The 20,242-nt window shown below is 62.1% G+C and overlaps 1 protein-coding gene across 3 annotated transcripts in view; it reads left to right on the forward strand.

Moving 5' to 3' along the window:
• Window positions 1–20,242, forward strand: part of DNMT3A (DNA methyltransferase 3 alpha) — a 41,138-nt gene that overhangs the window by 4,066 nt on the left and 16,830 nt on the right. Inside the window, exons 2-4 of one of the 3 annotated variants that reach the window (XM_061990301.1) lie at window positions 2,988–3,200; window positions 8,190–8,294; window positions 16,904–17,249. In XM_061990301.1, coding sequence (XP_061846285.1) covers window positions 3,132–3,200; window positions 8,190–8,294; window positions 16,904–17,249 — 520 coding nt within the window. In that variant the 5' untranslated portion in view covers window positions 2,988–3,131. The remainder of the gene's footprint in view (window positions 1–2,987; window positions 3,201–8,189; window positions 8,295–16,903; window positions 17,250–20,242) is intronic. The other 2 variants (XM_061990304.1, XM_061990302.1) reach the window with 2 other exon arrangements.

Consider the following 20,242-nt stretch of genomic DNA (forward strand, 5'->3'; position numbering starts at 1 on the left):
GAGCGCTTAAATAGGGAGGGAAGGCAGGAGGGAGAGCGGCGAGACCCTCCTCGCGTCTCGGCGGCGAGCGCCGGACCAGGGTTTATCCCACTGCCGCCGCCGCCGCCGCCGAAGCCGCATCGGCGAGGGGATGCCCCGGCGCTACGGGAGGAGGAGGGTCGTGGCGGCCTAACGCGGGGCACAGCACCGCAGCCCCCGTCCCGTCCCAGCCCGTCCCGCCGCCGTGGGCGAGCCTCGGCCCGGTAAGAGTGCGGGGAGCGGGGCCGGCGCCGGGGACCGTGGCCGTGGCCGTAACCGCCGCGGTGCCGCGACGGGGCCGGGAGTGCGAGAGGCAGCCAGGGTCGCCGGTTTCTCCCCCCACCACCACCCCCCCGCGCCTCCCCGTCTTTGTTCGGCGGCCGCCGGGCCGGGGCTGCCGCGGGGTTTGTACGCAGCCCAACTATTTTTAGTGCATTTGGAGACCATGTTTGCTGGAAGCAAATCAAAGCGCCGGGAGCTGCCCCTTCGGCAGCGCCAAGCGGGGCGGGTCGCGGGCAGCGGCGGGGGGGGTGCGGCTCGCCCGCTCTCCGGGGCCCGCCGGAGGGACCCCGGTGCGATCGGACTGGACTGGGGGGCTGGGGGCCACCGAGCTAATTTGTAGGGCTGCGGGTCCGTGGAGAAAACGCAGTGGGTCAGGGCAGGCAGGGACCCTCCAGGCACTGGAGACATCGGCATCCGCAGCGCCCCTGGGCACGGGGAGACCCCGGGACGGGCTGGAGTGCCCGTGCCGCGGATGTGCCGTTGCTGCCGGGGTGTCCGCGGGTACTTCACCGCGGCCCGTGTCCTCCCGTGCCCATAGCCGGGGCACTGCATGGCGGGAACAGGGCCGCGGCCCCACGGGCAGCACCCCGGGAAGAAGGGGCGCGGGGCCGAGATGCCAGACAGTGCCACGTCGAATGCCATGCTGTGCCCAACAGCGTTCCACGGTGCCGGTGGCACAGCATCTGCCACACGGGTGCTTGAGGAAGCAGCATTGGGGTGCTCGGGGCCAATCCCGACCCCTCACCCAAGGGCACCGCAGGGCAGGGGGCGGCAGCGCAGGGCCGTGCGTGACGGGGGTGAAGGAGCTCTTAAGGGGAGAGGCGAAGGGGCTGGTGGGGACAGGGACAGGTCTTCCCTGGGTATCTCTGAGCTGGTGGAGGAGAGAGAAGGCCCACTTTCCCACTGCACCCTCAGCCCTATTCTGCCCATCCTGCATCCCACCCCCCCATCCTGCATCCCACAACCCCATCGCACATCCCACCCTCTCATCCTGTACCCCTATCCTGCATCTCACACCTCCATCCAACACTCTCAGGTCCCATCCGCTATCCACAGCCTCATCCCACAGCCCCATCCCACACCCGCAGATCCCATCCTGCACCTAGCACCCCCCCACAGCCCCATCCCGCATGCCCCTCCTTCCCCGCACAACATCTGACCTGTCCTTGCCCACCCCCTGCCTGCAGCCTGCCCGGACCTGATTGCTAGAGCGACCCTGCTCCCTCCCACACCCCTCGGCCCCCCTCCGTCCCCCACCCAACACCCTGAGCCCCCGGGAGTCCCCGTGCCCCCAGCGGCGGCCGCTGCAGGGCCAGGGGAGGCTGCAAACCTGTGTGGGGCTCCCCCCAGCCCCCCAGGCAGCCCCCTAGGCCAGCAGCGCCACAGCCCCGGGGCAAGGAGGGAGGTGTCACGTGGCACGTTGCTGCTGTAGTGGCCCCGGTAGCCCCCCGGTAGCCCCTCGGCCCCCCGCCCTGCTGGCTGCGCGGGCTGCGGCTGGAAAGCTCTAGAAACAAATTGCAGCTCCGGTGCCAAAGGCAACAGCAGCCTCGGCCATGGCTAATGCAGCGTTTGCCATAGCAACAGGTGCCGGGGCTGCTGCCTCCTCCGCAGCCCCTGCCCGCACCCGCAGCTGCGCCTGCCTGATTGCGCCCCGCACCCTGCACCCTGCATCCTAACCCTGCACCCTGCAACCTAAGCCTGCACCCTAAATCCTGCACCTGCACCCTAAATCCTGCTGAATGCGCCCCACATCTGCACCTTAAATCCTGCACCTGCACCCGCACACTGCATCCTGCACCCTGAACCCTGCATCCTGCACTTAAACCCGCATCCTGCACACACATCCTGCACTTGCACTCTGCACCCACACTATACACCCACACCCGCAACCTGACCTGCATCCTGCACCTACACCATGCACCCTGCGCCCGCACTCTGCACCCACACCTACACCTTTCACCTACACTCCACGCTCTGTTGAATGCACCCTGCTCCCTGACCTGCACTTGGCACCCTACAGAATGCATCCTGCACCTCACACTGTGCACCCCACGCTGTGCACCAAACACCTCACACCCCAAAACATGCCCCTGAACCCAAACTATCTCTCCTGCACCCCACACTCTAAACTATCCCTCCTGCACCCCACATCCTGCACCCCAAACCATCTCCTGTGCACCCCTGCAGCCAGTACTGTGCACCCTGCAAGATACACCCTGCACCCCACCCCACAAACCACCCTCCCTGTATCTCACACCCTGCACCCCAAACCACCCTCACGGCACCCCAAACCACCCTCACCGCGCCCCAAACCATACCCCACTGCGCCCCACATTTCACACCCCAAACCATACTCCATATCCCAAACCATTCTGTCTGCACCACTGCAGCCAACACTGTGCACCCTGCAACATGAACCCTGCACCCCACACCCCAAACCATCCCTGCACCGCAGACCATCCCCCCCTGCATCCCACATCCCACACTCCAAACCCCAAACCTTCCCTTCTGCACCCCACCCCTCAAACCATCCCCCTGCACCCCCAACCGGCATGGACCGGGGCAAAGCCAAGTCAAGGTTGTGGCATGTTAATAATTGCCGGGGCCGGGGCGCGGCTGGCACAGTGGGCGCGGGGCGGTGGTGACGGGGCCGGCGCTCCCCCCTCACGCCTCTGTGCTTCCCGCAGGGGCAGGAAGATCCAGGCAGCAGTGGGACGCAGGGGTGCGGGAGCCCCTCCTTGGCACAGAGAGACAGAGCACAGCGGCAGCGTTGGGGTCTGCTTTGGTGCTGAAGAGGTGACGGTCGCAGGCGCCCGCCCTCGTGCCCCACCATGCCGTCCAGTGGCACCCTCGACGCCAGTGGCCCCGCTCCCAACCGCGATGCGCCCGACACACACAAGGTAGGGGCTCAGCATGGTGCCAGAGGTGCTTGGTGTGGCGAGGGGGCTGCCAGGGGGCTCTGCTCCCCATCCCTGGGCTTGGTGCCAAGGTGGCAGTGGGCTCCAGCAGTCCGGCACTGGGTGGCAGGTGACTGGAGAGTGGGACAGAGAAGAACCTCCTGAAGTTCAACAAGAGTGAGTGCAGAGTCCTGCACCTGGGGAGGAACAACCCCCTCCAGCAGGACAGGCTGGGGGTGACCTGCTGGAGAGCAGCTCTGCAGAGAGAGACCTGGGAGTGCTGGTGGGCAGCAAATGAACATGAGCAGCAATGTGCCCTCATGGGCAAGAAAGGCAGTGGCAATCCTGGGGGGCATGAAGAGATTGCGGACAGCAGGTCAAGGGAAGTTCTGCTCCCCCTCTCCTCTGCCCTGATGAGGCCTCATCTGGAGTCCTGTGTCTAGTTCTGGGCTCCCCAGCTCAAGAGAGAACTGCTGGAGAGAGGCCAGTGCAGGGCTACTAAGGTGCTGAGGGGACTGGAACATATCTGTGAGGAGGAAAGGCCACAGGACCTGAAGCTGTTCAGCCTGTAGAAGAGAAAGCCTTATCAGTGCTGAGAAATACCTAAAGGGAGGGTGTGCAGAGAATGGGGTCGGTGTTTTTTGTCTGGTGGCCAGTGCCAGGACAAGGAGTAACGGGCACCCAGCAAGTGCCACTGGCACAGGAGGAGAAACTTGTTTGGTGTTGAGGTGAGGGGGCCCTGGCCCAGGCTGCCCAGGGAGGATGTGGAGGCTCCTTCTCGGGAGGTTTCCAAACCCTCTTGGACATGTTCCTATGCCCCCTGATGGAGGGGAACCTGCTTGAGCAGGGGCTTGGGCTGGATGAGCTCTGCAGGACCCTGCCAACCCCCACCATTCAGTGATTCTGTGATAAAAGGGGGGGTCTGGGTCTCCTCTATCACCAGGTACTGGCCCCACTCCCCCTTCGGTGTGGTGGGGAGCATGGTGCCAGGCAGGAGTAGCTCTGAGCTATGGTGGGGATTAGTGTGGGATTGAGCTATTCCTGGCGGTGGGAGCACTGGGAGGGGACAGATTGGGCAGTGCTGCTGTCACCTCTCACCACAGGCAGCACCAGGGCACGGTGGCGCAGCCCCCAGGAAGGTGCATGTGGCTGGGGCTGTGGGGCAGTGGGGAGGGCACCAGGGTCTGTGGCAAGATGTGGCCCCATAGCCCTCATGTCTGTCCTGCATCCACCCAGTGGGGGTCCCGCAGCTGGGCGGCTCAGGGGTCCTTGCCCTACTGCTGCCTCAGCACTGCAACTGGGCGAGGGGCTCATGTACTTGGTGTGGTTGGACCCCCATCCCTGGCACATCCCCCACCACCTCCTTGACTATATAGCAGCTCTGAGGGAAGGACTACCCCAAAAAACACCCCAAAAACTGCCCTGCCTTGGGGATGGAATGGGGCTGAGCAAGGCCCGGTGAGGGTCTGGGGTTGCAGCACGGATGTGGAGTAGGACAGGGTTGGAGTAGCCTCTGCTGGGGCAGGGGCCAGCTCTGACCACATCCCTGGTGTTCCCTGGCACCCCGCGCACACCGAGCTGGCTTGGCTATTCCCAAGGCCAGTGCCAGAAAAGGCATCGCTCTTGCCACGGAGAGAGGCATCCGACGGGCACAGGGGAAGGGCCTGACCTGGTCAAGGCGTGGGGACCAGAGCAACGGCCAGCTGGATGCTGTCCCGCTGCAGGCAGCGTGGAATCGGGTCAGCTGAGTTCCTCCAGGCTTGGCAATGATGGCTACACCGCAGCTCCTGCGCCGGCTCAGACCTGACTGGTCAGTGCTCCCCACCCTCCAGCCATGTGTCCTGCTGCTGGAGGGGCCACCCCATGTCTCCACTGAGAATTGCCTGGCACATTATTATAGAATCACAGAATCATAGAATCACAGGCACGCTGCTGCCCCATCTCCAGCCGCTGACACCAGCCTCCCAGGCCCTTTCCCTGCGGGCAGCTTTCCAGCCCCTTTCCCCAGCCTGGAGCACTGCCTGGGGTTGCTGTGGCCCAAGGACAGGACTCAGCCCTTGGCCTTGTTAAACCTTATCCCATTGCCCTCGGCCCATCGCTCCAGACTGGCCAGGGCTCTCTGAAGAGCTTTCATGCCATTGGCATAACTGGGGGCTACAAGTAGCGCAGGTGTCAGTCACTCTTCCCATGCTTTCCCCCACAGCAGGTTGTGCCGGAGTATGTGTGCGTGGCTGGGGTGGCCCATGGGTGCTGGCACCAGCATGTAAGTGAGGAATCAGGGCAGCCTGTGTTTTGATGCAGAGCCGGTTCAGAGAGCGGGGCTATGAGAAAGAGCTGTGTGAGAAACGCCTGCAGTGCCATGCAACTCACCCAGGAAACCTGTACCTGGCAGTGCTGATGCTGGTGCCTGGGGTGCTGTGGTGAGTGCGCCCAGCTGCGCGCTGTCCCAGGCTGACCCCACTAGGATGCAGCATCACCTCCCCTGCAGTCACACGCAGGGTCACCTCTGCCAAGGGAATGCAGCGACAGGAGGACAATGTTATCCCCCAGCAACCTCGGCACTGTGGAGTGCGCTAGTGCCACCCGCTTTCAGCACGGACTTGGTGAGGCTGCGTGCCAGCTCCTGTGCGCTGGGGATCTCTTTGCACCCGCCTTCTTGCACTTCACCAGGACAGTTTCTCCTCATTGCCGGGAGCTCCCTGATGTGGGCCTGGTGCAGCCGGGAGCTGGGACCCAGTGCAGTGGCTGCTGAGCCAGCACTGCGTCATGCAGCAGCAGCAGCTCTACTCTTCTCCACGGCGGTGATTTCCCTCTGGCTTGTTGCTTGGCAGCAGCACAGGAGCACAGCAGCACATCGGGACACGCCACGCAGCCCCGTGCTGGGCCAGGCCGAGCCCCTCAGAGAAGGGCAGCAGGGGGATTTATGGGCAGATGACTCAACTCTGAGCAGCCCTTTCACAGAATCTTAAAATTGTTTTGGTTGGAAAAGACCTTTGAGATCAGGGAGTCCATCACCTCCCGTCACACTGCCAAGCACCTCAGGTACACAGCTTGGCAGTAGCTCCAGGGATAGGGACTCCACCACCTCCCTGGGCAGCCTGGGACAATGTCTTAACAACCCTCTCTTTGCACCAACACTACTCATGCCTTACCTACATCCCCACTCCTCAGGCACCTGCCTTGTTTTTGGGGTGCCGGCCGTGCCCTGGCATGTCCCTGCAGCCCTAGTACTGCCCCAGACCCATTGTTCCCAGTTCCTCTTGGCTGCTCCATGTGTGCAGCATTGAGGATGGCTCATGGGCAGCTCTCCCTGTCCCTGTGCACCTCTGCAGCTGGGATCCCCACTGCTCCCCACTGCTGCACATCCCTCAGGCCACTGCAGGACCAAGGCCACGTGCCCAGGGCAGGTCTAGGCGGGACAAAGCTGCACGATTTGGCATGGCAGGTCCCACCCCTGGCGAGGTGTAGGGGGCTGTGTGGAAAGGGCCCCTGGGAATCCCCTCTGGGGACCCCTCATTTGGCTCCTGCACCAGAATGGAGCTGGAACCATCATCCTGACATCATCCCTGGACCTGACCCAAAACTTTCTGCTCAGGGCTGTGTGGGGAGTGGGACTTGGCCCAGTGCTGAGTCCCACATGCTGAAGTGCCACGTCTCCTACCTTGACCCGTGGTGTCAGTGGGTGCTGGGACTGGACACAGCCATGGCGGGGCGTGGGGTGTGCAGGGGGCTGCCCCACGTGCAGGCAAGCGGCATGTGGCAACGGGGCTGGGGCAAGCGCTGTCCAGATAGTGAGGAACTGGCACATGTCTCTGGTGTGATCCTACATGCATGGCCCTGGCAGGGGTGGGAGAGGCGGCAGAGGGCACAGCGGGCTGCAGGTTGAGTTTGGAGCTGGGCTGGAGCAGCATGGCCACAGGGCATGGCATGTCCCAGCCGTGCGTGGGACCTTCAGTGGGATCCCAGCAGTGCCGCGGGGCCTGTGCCCACTTCGGCGCGGGGAAGGGGGGAAGGAGGGCAGTGGTGGGCAGGAATGCGGCAGGGCTGCGTGCAAGCAGCTGGCTGCCGGCGCTGTCTGGCTGCCAGCCCCATCCCCTCCCCGGCCTCTCCCTCACCAGCCCCCTGCCGGCCTCTCCTCCTTCCCCTACTCCCCCCTCCGCGGCCTCTTCCTGCCTTGGCTGCTGCCGCCAGGATCTTCTGGGGCTCAGGTGAACCCATCCCCGGCGCTGCAGGACGCACTGGGGGCCCTGCGCAGCCCTCACCCCACCAGGACACAGTGCTGATGCAAGCCCCCTGAGCGCGGTCTCCCCGAGCGTGGTTCCCCAGCACCCCACAGGCCTCAGGCAGCCACTGTGGCCCCAGCACAGGGAGCACGTTCATGTCCTGGCGACGCATTCCCACTCCCGTACCTGCACTCTGGCAGCACTGGGGGCCATGGCACGGCGCCAGGGAGGGAGGAGGAAAATGGTGGTGGGGCTGAGCATGCAGAAGGGTGCACCATCCCCAAGGCGCTCATGCTGGGGGCGCTGGCTCTTGCTGTCTGCCTCATCCCCTGGGAGCTGCATGGCTCCCTGCATGCCACCATGCCATGCCATGCTGTGCCATGCTATGCCATGCTGTGGGGCACATGCAGCCCTTCCCACATGCTGCGATGCTGGAGCCCCCAGCCCCACAAGCGCAGTGTTCCATCAGGTCACATGTACCCCTGAGCCATCCCCAGCATGGCGCAGGGCATGGTGCAGGAGGGCTGACACGATGAAGGCACCCAGCACCACCACGGCTCACGCCCTGGCAGGAGCCACAGTCACCCTTCTAACAGTGCCACAGGGGCCACTGACCTGGGGATGGCTGCTGACCACATGTGGCATGCTGCAGTGCACCCACAGTGCTGGCCATGCCAGTGCTGAGCAGGAGTGGAGCCATGCCCAGGACTCCAGGCTGCCCGGCCCTGGGGCCGGCAGCATAACCATCCTCTCTGTCTCCGGCTCGCAGGGGGAAGAGGAGCCTGAGGAGACCCAGAGCAAGGAGGAGAAGCAGGAGCCAGGGACGCCCATGAGAAAAGCCGGGCGGCCCGGGCGGAAGCGCAAGCATGCCCAGGTGAGCCACGGGCGCTAGGCGCGGGGGCTGGGGGGCAGCAGGGCATCCCTCCATGGGGCCGTCCCGCACTGCCACCGACAGACACACCGCACTGGCGGGAGGTCACGGCTTCCGATGTGACATGGGCCTCCCCTGTGTGCCAGGCACATGGCTGTCCGTTCACAGCCACAGCGAGGGGAGTGTGCCCCACTGCTGCCCCCTTCCCACGGCCCCTGGCCATCCCCTCCAGTGCCTGGTGGTGCCAGTGTCGAGGCCCTGCCATGCAGTTACTCCCTATCCAGAGAGCTGGCACCTCCTTTCACCTCACCAAGCTGCTCAGCCCTTCTCGGACTGCCAGGGCTGGTTGGACACAACAAAGCTGGAGAAGGATCTGGAGCACAAGTCTGCTGGGGAGGGGCTGAGGGCCCTGGGGATGTTCAGCCTGGATAAGATGAGCCTGAGGGGAGACATGATCACTCTGCAACTCCCTGACAGGAGGCTGTAGTGAGGTAGGGGTCATTCTCTTCTCTCGAATGATAAGACAATAGGAAACAGCCTCAAGTTTTCCCAGGGAAGATTTAGATTGGAGATTGGGAAGAACTTGTTCCCTGAGAGAGTCGTCAGCCCCTGTCCCAGGCTGCCCAGGGAGAGATGGTGGAGTCCCCATCCCTGGAGCTATTATAAAGCTGTGTAGCTGAGGTGCTGAGGGACATGGGTTAGTGGTGGGCTTGGCAGGGTGCGAGGAGGGGTTGGACACAAGGAGCTTAAAGGTCTTTTCCAACCAAAATGATTCTGTGTTTCTATGAGTGGAGCCCCCGACTCCCCAGGCGATGCGGCTGTGTCTCAGGCTCCTGCTCACAGCTGCAGTGATGAGGCAGATGCGAGCTCAGGGCTGAGCCCCCAGCAGCTTCCTGGGCTCCTGCCATGCAGGCAATGCCCACTTTTAAGTAGGCATGTGAGTTTGGCAAGCTCAGGGCCCACTAGCCCAGCCCCTGGGCTGGTGGCCTGTCCTGTACCAACGCAGCCGGAATAGCCCCTTCTGGGGAGCTGCTTGCGGGGCCACGGTGGTTCCACTGCCCAAGGGGCAGAGCTCCTCGGCAGGGAGATGAGCAAGGCTGGCACTCCAAGAGCTTTGTGCAGGGTTTGCAGCTGCAGAAGGGGTTAATCCTTCACTTAGACGAGTCCAGAACTGCCTGGTGGTGGGACAGCATCACCAGAGCAGGCAGGGGTGTGATGGGGCGTGGGGATGGGGCCCAACGGGCGCGGGGCCACAGGCGGCAGGGGAGCTGGTGGGCAGGCAGCGAGCGGCAGCTGTAAACGCAGCAGGACGGGAGGTACGTGCTGGGGCGGGGGGAAGCATTTGGGTGGAAGAACAATGCTGGCAGGGGAACAAATGGAGAGCGTTGTCAGGAAGAGGCAGAGCCTGGGAACCAGGACGGCTCCAGCCATGGGAGCGGGTGGCCCCGGCAGCCACCTCTGGCAGGGCAAGCGAGGGGCAGGATGGATGAGCGACAGTGGTGCCACGATGCCACTCGCCAAAGAGCCACCCAGCTGCAATGAGTGCCTGTCCGCCATGCACTTGCCATGTGCTCCCATGCATGTCACCGGCCTGGCCCACAACTCCTGATGCCAAGCGTGCAGAGCTGGCACACCCCACAGGTGCCAGGGGGCTGGAGAGAGCCTCAGTGTGAGCTGCTTCCTGACAGAAAGCCCCACGGTGCCAGCTGTGGCCAGAGGCACTAGGCGGAGGCAGAGGGGAGCTGGCACATGTCATGGGCACAATGGGTGAGCGGGTAGGCTCCTTGGGCACCAGCAGAGGGGCTGATGGGTCTCAGGCCAAGAGGTCTGGCTGAGGACAGCCCTGCAGGGATGGCTGTGATGGTATTGGTGAGCTGTACCAGGCCATACCACAGTGTCCTGTGGTGTGCCATGTCATATTGAGCCATTCTGTGCTACATGCCATGGGTCCAAGCCTAGTGCCCTCACCCCAGCTGAGCCTGACAGAGCTCTACTGATGGCTTTGCAGATAGTGCCATGAATGAGAGTGTCTCCCCAGACACCTTCCCCCTGGCAGAGGTGCATGGCAACTCCTCAGGCTCAGGCAACGGCTCTGTGGGTTTGGAGCTGCCACCACTGCTTCAGCACTGGGGTCGGCAGGAGTCTCCCTGAGAGTCCCGTGTCCTTCCACTGGCACCGTTCCCCATCCCCACCAGCCCCTGCTCCATGGCCGAGGCCGAGCCAACCTATCCCCGGCACAGGGCCGGCCAGCCCTGCAGGCTCCCAGCAGAGCAGCGTCCTTGGCAGGGGCCCAGCAGAGGGGAGGGGAGCGGGAGAAAGGCAGCGCTTGTTCCCAGGGCCCAGCTGGCGTGGAGGAAACGGGTGGGTGGGCAGGAAGGCAGCCCCGCCGCCAGGCCCTCCTCGGGGACGAGTGCCGGGGCAGCCAGGAGAGGCAGGGATGCAGAGTGGGCCCCGATCTCCCCTTCCCCTTGACCTCCCCAGTGCAGAGGCGGTGTCTGAGCGGCGGCACGGTGGTGTGGGGAGCCGGGGCCCAGTCCCAACACAGATAGGGAAGCGGCACTAGGGCTGGAGCCAGAGTGCCAGGGCCAGCTGGGGTGGCTGTCAAGGGCTGCTGGCAGGAGGAGATGGGTTTGGGGTGGTGCTGTGCCAGGGTGTGCCGTTTGTGGTGCCAGGTGGGCCACGTGTCCCTGTCCTGGCAGCCTATTGTGCGAGGGGACAGTTCCAGCCTGGGTTAACCTCCCATGAGTCCCCATCACTCCGTGCCACGGAGGCACCTACCTGCCCGCCAAAATGTCCTGACATTCTCCAGCAGCACCGCAGCACCTAGGCCACCCCTGGTGTGAGCCGGGAGCCGGAGCCCAGCGGGTGCCACGCTGGTGTGACCATGGCATATGCATGCTGATGCCCATGCCTGAAGGCACAGCGGGCTGGGGGCTGCCATGTGCTGGCTGAAGTGGCATGCAGCACAGCAACCCCCATGGCCCCACACAGGGAGGAGCAGGCAGCAGCACTCCTGACAGCCTGGGCCTAGGGCGAGCACTGATGGCTCATCCCATTGCAGGTGCCGTGGCCTTGCAGCCCCCTGAGGAGCATGTGCCATCTCTGGGCCTCATTCTACCAGGGGAGTGGGCCAAGCCCCCATCATCACCACCGAACACAGAGCACATGGTCAAGCTTCCCGCTGCCTCCCAGGATTGTTTCTGGCACGTTGGCCAGGATGTGGGGAGACAGGAGCAGAGCTGGGGGGACATGGGGAGATGACATCTGGGGGCTTTGCTCCCTGATACCCATACCATCGAGGTGCCAGCTCCCTCTACTCACACTGGAGTCCCCACTGCCTCTCAGCACTGGGGCTGTGGCAGCTGTCAGCTAGGCACACTGGGGTTTGTCCTTCACTCTCACAGCCGACCATGACACCTCCACCCTACTCATGTCTGTGGTGTCAGCTTGATTGAATCATAGAATCATAGAATAGAATCATTTTGGTTGGAAAAGACCTTTGAGATCATGGAGTCCAATCCCTCCCCTCACAGTGCCAAGCCCACCACTAACCCATGTCTCTCAGCACCTCAGCTACACGGCTTTGCAATAGCTCCAGGAATGGGGACTCCACTACCACCCTCCCTGGGCAGCCTGGGACAGGGGCTGACAACCCTCTCAGGGAAAAAGATCTTCCTCAGCTCCAATCTAAACCTCCCCTGGGGCAACTTGAGGTTATTTCCTATTGTCTTGTCAATTGTAGCTTGGGAGCAGAGACCAGCCGTCCTCGCCCCTGCCACAATCTCCTGTCAGGAAGCTGCAGAGAGTGATGATGTCTCCCCTCAGGCTCCTCTTCTCCAGGATGAACATCCCCAGGGCCCTCAGCCCCTCCCCAGCACACTTGTGCTCCAGCCCCTTCCCCAGCTCCGCTGCCCGGCTCTGGACACGCTGCGGCCCCTCAGTGTCCCTCTGGCAGTGAGGGGCCCAACACTGAACACAGCACTCGAGCTGCGGCTTCACCAGGGCCCAGCACAGGGGACGGCCACTGCCCTGGGCCTGCTGCCACACCACTGCTGATACAAGCCAGGGTGCCACTGGCCACATTGAGCTGTGCCCTCCCCAGGCTTTGCCACAGCCATGTCCACCCACCACAGGGAGAGACCCCCAGGCACCCCTGAATCTGGTGACAGTGGCTTGTGTGTCCCTGGTATGTAAGCATGCGGCGGTCCAAGTCCTGGTGCTGCACATCCCCGGCACGAGTGATACTACCACGCTGTCCCGGGTGGGAGTGTGGCAAGCTGGGCTGCAGTGGGGGCTGTGGGTGCAAGCTCGATGTGGTGACAGCAGCTCAGTGTCTCCATGGATATTCCCCCCTTCTGCATGCATTGCGCCAGCAAAGCCATTGCTCCGTTTCAGTGCTGCCAGACACCCATGAGGGCCCCCGACCCCTCTCCTGCCTTGCCAGAGCCTTCCCTGCAGGATGTGGGGTGGCTCATCCCCAGTCTGCCGGCCCCCTGCACGCTGTGGCCGGGGCCAGCGTGCGACTGAGTGAGCAGAGGAAGTGACTGTGCCCACGAGCCGGGGCGGCTGGGCCGGGCAGGAAGCGCTCACCATCGCTGGGAGCAGCCGCCTGCGCACAGGAGGGCGGGCGCCGGACAGGGACAGGGTTCTGGGCCCCAAACGGGGATCTGTTCCCCAGACAGAGAGCTGCGCCATGGTAAGTGGCACGTGGCCCTGCTGCAGGGGAGGCTCCGGCGCAGGCGGAATCCAGCGAGAAGCTGGGAGCACAAAGGCTCCTTCACCACCTGCCACCCCTCGAGCTCCTGCCCCGCACCTTGGTGTCCCCTCCCCCGCAGCACCCACACGGGAGGCTGGGCAGTGCAGTGGGCACCTCAGCAGCACCTCAGCTCACGCTGAGCCTGGCTGGCAGCTCTGCATTTTCCCCTTGCACACTGACAGTGTATGGTGCATCCTGGGACATGTAGTTTGCTGGGGACAGGCCAGAGGGTCCCTGCAGCTGCCTCTGCTCTGTGTCACCCTGGCACTGCAATGCAGTCCCTGGCTCCCTGGTTAGGTGGGGAGTGCAAGGACCAGGGCAGAGGAGGGAGCGGGCAGCAGTGCGTGGAAGATGCCAGTGGGAGCCAGGGTGAGCCCAGGATGGGCACCACACACCTGTGGGCACTGGAAGGATGGAACAGTGCCCAGACAGTTCTGCTGTGCCACACTGGTGAGGGCCTAGCCCCAGAAATGGGGCTTCTGTGCCCCAGCATGGGGCGAGTGGGAGCACAGCAGAGAGGGAGCTGACTGGGCTGCAGACAAGTGGCTGAGGCAGAGCCCACGATGCCAGGGCTGCGCCGGCGCCTGCCGCTGCGGTGACACAGCAGCACTTTCACTCTCCTTTGCCATGGAAACCGCTGTGCTGGGCTGTGCCTCTCGCTCTGACTCCACTACCATCGCGCCGTGCTGTGCCGTGCCGTCCTGTGCTGTGCTGTGCTGTGCCATGCTGTGCGGCACCTCTGGCGCTGGCAGCATGGTGAGGAGTGCTAGGGCCATCCCCATGCCTGGCCCTGCTTGCATGCTCAGGTCAGCACTGTCTGTCAGACGGACACGCGCCAGGGCCGGGCAGCGCTGGCACAGATGGTGTGGGATCCCCCATGTCTCACACTCACGTGTACCCGCAGCTCTGGCACTGTGCTCTCAAGACAGGGACAGCTGCACGTGTCCTGCGGGCACACATTCCTCATCACACACACATATGTGACTCTGTCACACACACACACACACACACACACACACTGCTGTCACACATACACATGGCTGTCTTACACACACCTGCCACATATACACACATCTTCCACATGCACACGTCTGTGTCACACACACCTGTCACAGACACACTCACCCATCACACACAGGTCTGTCACGTCCATGTGCCTGTCACACACGGCTGTCATGTATGTCAAATGCAGACATCACACACATACCTATCGTGCACATCACATTCACACACACACACACTCTCCTGTCACCCACACACCTGTCACACATACACACACCCCTTTCCCACTACCAAAAACAGTTCCACAAAACATACCCATGACACACGTACATGCTGTCACACACACCTGTCATGGACACATCTGTCGCATATGCAATACACACACACACATACACGTGCCTGACACATGCACACACATGGCTGTCACACAGGTGTCACACACACACAGCTGCTACATTCCCACCTGCAGGTGTTGGCATTGCCTAACACAGATGTGTGCACATCATGGACTTCAACTGTGCCTCTCGTGCTCTTTCCAACTCTCCCTCTCACCATGGGCCACGTCTGTGTGTGTCACACGTGCACACGCAGCTGCACACAGGATTGTCACAAGGCCCCGTCACCTGTACACACACACCCACCTGTGCATGTCATGGTCTCGGCTCTGCATGTTGCATACACACGTAGGAACACCCACGAGCTGCTCTCACGGCTGTCCCTGCTGTCCCACACAGGCACATGTGCCATGGTCATGCACTCTGACTCTTTCTGTCCTCTCTGCAGTCAGATGACAGCGGGTAACATCTCCCATGTCCCTGTCCTGGGGGCACATGGCACCGTGTCCCAGTCTGAGGGTGTCACAACCGTGTGTTGTGCTCCTGCAGCGGTTGTGGTAGTGTCTCCTGGTCCTGAGCATGTCATGGCTCCTTGTCCTGGTCCCTGAAGTGCCCATGTCATTGTGTCCTGAAGAGGCCATGATGTTGTGTCCGTGTCCTCAGCATGTCACCTCCATCTGTCTCCATCCAGAGGGTGCCATGGTGTTGCGGCCTGATCCTCAGGGTTTCATGGTCATTTGTCCAGGTCTTGAGGATTCCATGGCAGTTTATCCAGATCCCCACAGTGTCACCTTCATTTGTCTTGGTCCTGAGAGTGGTATGACATTGTGTCCTGATCCTAAGAGCATCATGGCAATGTATCCTCTTCAGGAGATATCATGGCAATGTGTCCATGTCCTCATGGTGTCACCTCCATTTGTCTTGGTCCTGAGGGTGCCATGGCATTGTGTCCGAATCCCCATGGTGTCATCTCCATTTGTGTTGGTCTCCTGAGGCTGTCATGGCATTGTGTCCTGGTCCTAAGGATATCGTGGCATTGTGTCCTCCTCTTGGAGGTGCCATGACAGTGTATCCAGGTCCCCACGGTGTCAGTTCCATTTCTCTTGGTCCTGAGGGTGCCATGACATTGTGTCCTACTCCTGGAGATGTCATGGCAGTGTATCCAGGTCTTCACAGTGCCATGTCCTTGTGTCTTGATCCTCAGGGTGCCATGGCTCCATGTTCTGATCCTCATAGTGTCACCTTTGTTTCTCTTGGTCCTGAGGGTGCCACAGTGTTGTGTCCTGCTCCCAGAGATGTCATGGCAGAGTGTCCAGGTCCCCCTGGTGTCACATGCTTGTGTCCTAGTCCTAAGGATATCATAGCATTGTATCCTGGTCCTGAAGATGCCATGACAATATTTCCTGGTACTCTGTGTCACATCTGTGTGTCCTGGTCCTGATGGTTTCACAGCCATTTGTCATAGCATTGCATCCCTCTCCCAAAGGTGCTGTATGCTACTCGTCAGGGTGTCATTGCGGTGTGTTCTAATCCTGAGCCTATCATAGCATTGTGTCCTGCTCCTGAGGGTCTCAAAGCATCATGTCCTTGTCCTGAGCATGTCACGGCGTTGCGTCTTGATTCTGAGGGTGCTGTGGCAGTGTGTCCTGGTCCTGAGGGTGCCATAGCTTTGTATACCAGATCCAAAGGATGTTGTGACTTGGGATTCTTGTCCTGAGGGCATCATGACAGCATGTCCAGCTCCGGAGGGTTTCAAGGTGGTGTGTCCTAGTCCTGAGAGTGCCATGGCTGCTTGTTGGTCCTAAGGGTGCTCTGGCTGTGTCCTGGTCCTGAGGCCACAGCCCCATGTCCTGTTTTTGTGAGTGCCATGGCAGAGTGTCCTCATCATGAGGGTGCCATGGCAGTCTGTCAGTGTCCTGAGAGTGCCATGGCTCTGTATCCTTGTCCTGAGGGTGTCATGCCTGTGTCTCTTGGTCCTGAGAGTGCACTGGCGTTGTGTCCAAGTCCTGTTTCCAATGTGTCCTGTTTTCAGGTGATATCATGTCCATATATCCTGGTTCTTTTGAGTGCTATGTGGTGGTCCTCATGGCGTCATGACAGTATGTCCGTGTCTTGAGGGGTCTATGGCCATATGTCCCAGTCCTGAGGGTGCCATGGTAGCCCCGTTGTGCCCTGGGGCACCCTCAAGAGCAGACCTGAGATACAGGAAATGGAACATGGTCTTTTTGGAATCACATGCTTTTGTCCCTCAGCTCCCACCGTGTTGTGGAGCTGCATCTCTGGAGGCATGGGCCGTGGTCTCGGAGATGCCCTTCACGCTGTGCCATCTGCAGTGGGGAGTCTGAGCTAGGGCAAGGGCCCAGGGCCAGGGACTATATGTGTCCAGCAATGCTGAGGTGGGGCAGGGGCTTGCGCTGCAGTGGTGGCCGGCGGTGCCACAGTGGGGTGTAAGTTGTGTTGTGAGCAGGGCCATGCCATCTCCCCAGCGCACATCACAGCTCCTTTCCCTCTCTTCTCAGCAGGTGGAAAGCAGTGACACCCCCAAAGACATCGCGGCCGTCCCCAAGTGCCCCCCGCCGTGCCCGGAGGCCATCCCTGCCGAGCCGCTGCCCAACGGGGATGTGGAGGGGGACAGTGGGCAGTGGAAGGGCCAAGCAGAGGAGGGTGGCACGAGCCCCAAGGGCGGCCGCCCTGAGGAGGACGAGACGGAGAGCCTGCCGGACGGCGAGACGGGCCGGGCGCTGGAGAACGGCCGCTGCACCCCCAAGGAGGGCCTGGACGCCCCGGCCGATGAGGGTGAGCTGGCCCCTTCCGACCCCCAGAAGAAACGCGGGAGGAGGAAACTCCTGGAAGCTGCAGAGAAAAGTAAGAGCTTAGCGTTGAGGGCTCCCCGCGCCGGGGCCGCGGCTCTGCCCCACTGGGGTCTGGGCTGCCACGACACCCGGGCCGGAGGAGGAGAGGAGGAAGAGCCGAACCCCTCAGTGCCACACGGGATTTGGGGGTGGGGGCAGCAGATCAGAGCAGGATGGTGGCTGCCCTGTGCCATCACCTGGTCGTCCCCTTGCACCGCCCTTCCCTCAGGGCCTCGCTCAGCCCACCAGGAACAGTAGGGGCAGGAGGGGAGGTTGGTCCTTATCCTTCCCTGCTGTAGGTGCCTCGTGGCACATGCACATGCCCCAGAGTACACCCACCAAGCCACAGTACCAAAGAGGTGCTGAAGCATGGACCACACTTGGCAATGGGCTCAGCACTGTGCTGAGCATCAGCCTGGGCATCAGCACCAGCTGGAGGGCGGTGAGGGACCCAGGGGAGCTGGCAGACAGCAAGCTGACCGTGTGCCAGCAGCGGGTCCTTGTGCCACAAAGGCAAATGGTGGCCTGGCTGCTTTAGGAGTGTGTCCACTGGTCAAGGAGACCACCTGGGCCATGATGGAGTCTCCAGTAGTGGCTCCAGGTGGCCTGGCAAGAGCAGGACTGGGGCATCCTGGCAGGCGTGGCCTCCCTCATCCATGTGTGGATGCAAATGCGTGTGTGCAGCTTGGGGAGGGCTCCCAGCTCTGTCCTCCCAGACCAGGTGCCCTCTGGCACCTTCCCTGCCCACGGCTGCTCACAGACAGAGGGATGCCTGGCTCTGCACAAGCCATGGAGGAGTCCAGAACTGGCCCTGGCTGCCCCTCGGATACACAGCAGCCTGTGGCCCCACTGCCACCACCCCTCTTGGCCAGAGGCAGTGGGATATGGCAACGTGGACCAACCATGGAGTGGGCTGGGGGCCAGCACGATGCTGGCACCACGGAGCACTGCAGAGCAGAACCAGAGCAAGGACAAGGAGAGGTCAGGCTCTGGCTCCTGAGGGCTTCTCAGCCCAGATCAGCAGAGATCTGCTGCTGGCCACACTGACACAGGGACTGAGGGAAGCAAGGGAGGGCTGGATGAGGCAGGGAAGGGCTGGATGAGGCAGGGAAGGGCTGGATGAGGCAGGGCTGGGCCAGAGACAGTGATGTAGATGCTGCCGCAGTCACGAGGCAGCGAAGGAGTGCAGGAGCTGTCAGCAGGATGCAGTTGGGTGGGCTGGGGATGCCCTGCCAGGCACGGGTGGCTGTGAGCCCCAGTGCCTGGCTGATCGTGGCTGAGGAGAGCTGGATCAGACAGGCTGGGCCAGTGTGGGTCAGCACAGCACGGCCCCAGTGCAGGGAGCAGTGTGGGGCTGCATGGAGATAGCCCCGGGGTGCCTGTCTGCCACGTCCAGCGCCCGGCAGTGCTGTGTGCATGGCACATGTGTGGGTGTTGTGGACACAGGTGCCATCAGCAGGTCAGGTTCCACCTTCCGGCATCCACTTTCCCCTCCTGAGATGCCTATACCTGTGGGGAGAACTGGGAGGATGGGCTCCCCAGGCACCCCCAAGGCACACACATTCCTACCCCCACCACAGAGAGAGAAAGCTCCTGTTACCCATGTCCCCTGTGTCCCCCATGTTCCCTGTGTTCACTATCCCCCATGTTCCCCATGTCCCCTCTGCCCCTCATGTCCTCTGTGTTCATTGCCCCCATGTTCACTGTTCCCCGTGCCCCCTGTGTCCCCCATATCCACCATGTTCACTATTCCCTGTGTCCCCTGTGTCTTCCGTGTTCCCCATGTTCTCTGTGCCCCCATGTTCTCAAAGACCCTTGTGTCTCCCATATCCCAAATGTCTTCTCTATCCCTCATGTTCCCCATGTCTTCTGTGGCCCCGTGTGTCTCTTGTGTCCTCTGTGGCCCCTATGTCTCTCACATCTCCTGTGTTCTCCATGTCCCCCATCTCCTCTGTGTCCCCCATGTCCCCTATCTTGACTGTCCTCTGAGTACCTCTTGACTGTCCTCTGTCCCACATATCCTGTGTCCCCCATGTTCCCCTTGTTTACCATCCCCCACGTTCCCCTTGTCTTCTGTGTCTCCCATGTTCCCCATGTTCTCTGACTCCCCAGTGTAACCCAAGTCCCGTTTACAGTCCCTTGTGTTCCCTATGTCCCTTGTGTCCCCCCTATTTTTTAAGTCACCTATGTTTTCTGTGTCTCTCGTGTCCCTCATGTCCCCCACGTTCCCCAAGTCCCCTGTGTCTCTCGTATTTCCCATGTTCCCTGTGTTCCCCTTGCCCCCCGTGTCCTCCGTGTCCCTCATATTCCCCGTGTGCCCTGGCACTCATCACAGGGCTCTTGGCCACTCTCCTGCTCAGGCTTTGTTGCTCCCAGAGGAGCCATAGGGGTCGAGTCCCCACTGTGAGGGCCTGGCCTGTCCCAGTGTCCCTCAGGGCTGGATGGGTGTTGGGGTGGGGGGTGCTGCAGCTGCAGTACAATGGGATAAGAAGCATGGAGGAAGAGAGATGGAAGGAGATGCCCTCCATGGCATAGAGCTACCCATGGCACAGGGTGGGGGGTCACACAACTCCCATGCTCTGTCCTGCGGCCCCTGCTCAGCCTCGGGCTGTGAGCACGGAGGTTTGCGGCCCCAGGAACAGTCGGGGTTATTTTTAGCCGCGTTCCTGGCAGCGAATCAGCCATACCTGCAGCGTGTGAGATGTGCCGATAGCACAGGAAGCCGCTGGGGCTCCGCGTGCTTTCCCCACAGGGCCGCTCCCCACACCTCCTGACCCCACACCCCCACACTCCCCAGACCAGAGCCCCTGGGCCGTGGTGCGAGGAGGGGCATCATGGAGGGGCTCCCCGGGGAGCACGGCCCAGGCCTTGTGCGGGGCCACGGGTGCCATCACATCAGCACCAGCTTGGGGGTGCCAGGCAGGCCCCCCTCTTCCCTTGGGGCCTGGCTACCCTGTCCTGTGGGACCTTGTTGCTCTCAGCTGACAGCTCCTCTCTGTTCTGTGT

This window comes from Colius striatus, chromosome 2 (assembly GCF_028858725.1).
Source record: "Colius striatus isolate bColStr4 chromosome 2, bColStr4.1.hap1, whole genome shotgun sequence".
NCBI lineage: Eukaryota > Metazoa > Chordata > Aves > Coliiformes > Coliidae > Colius > Colius striatus.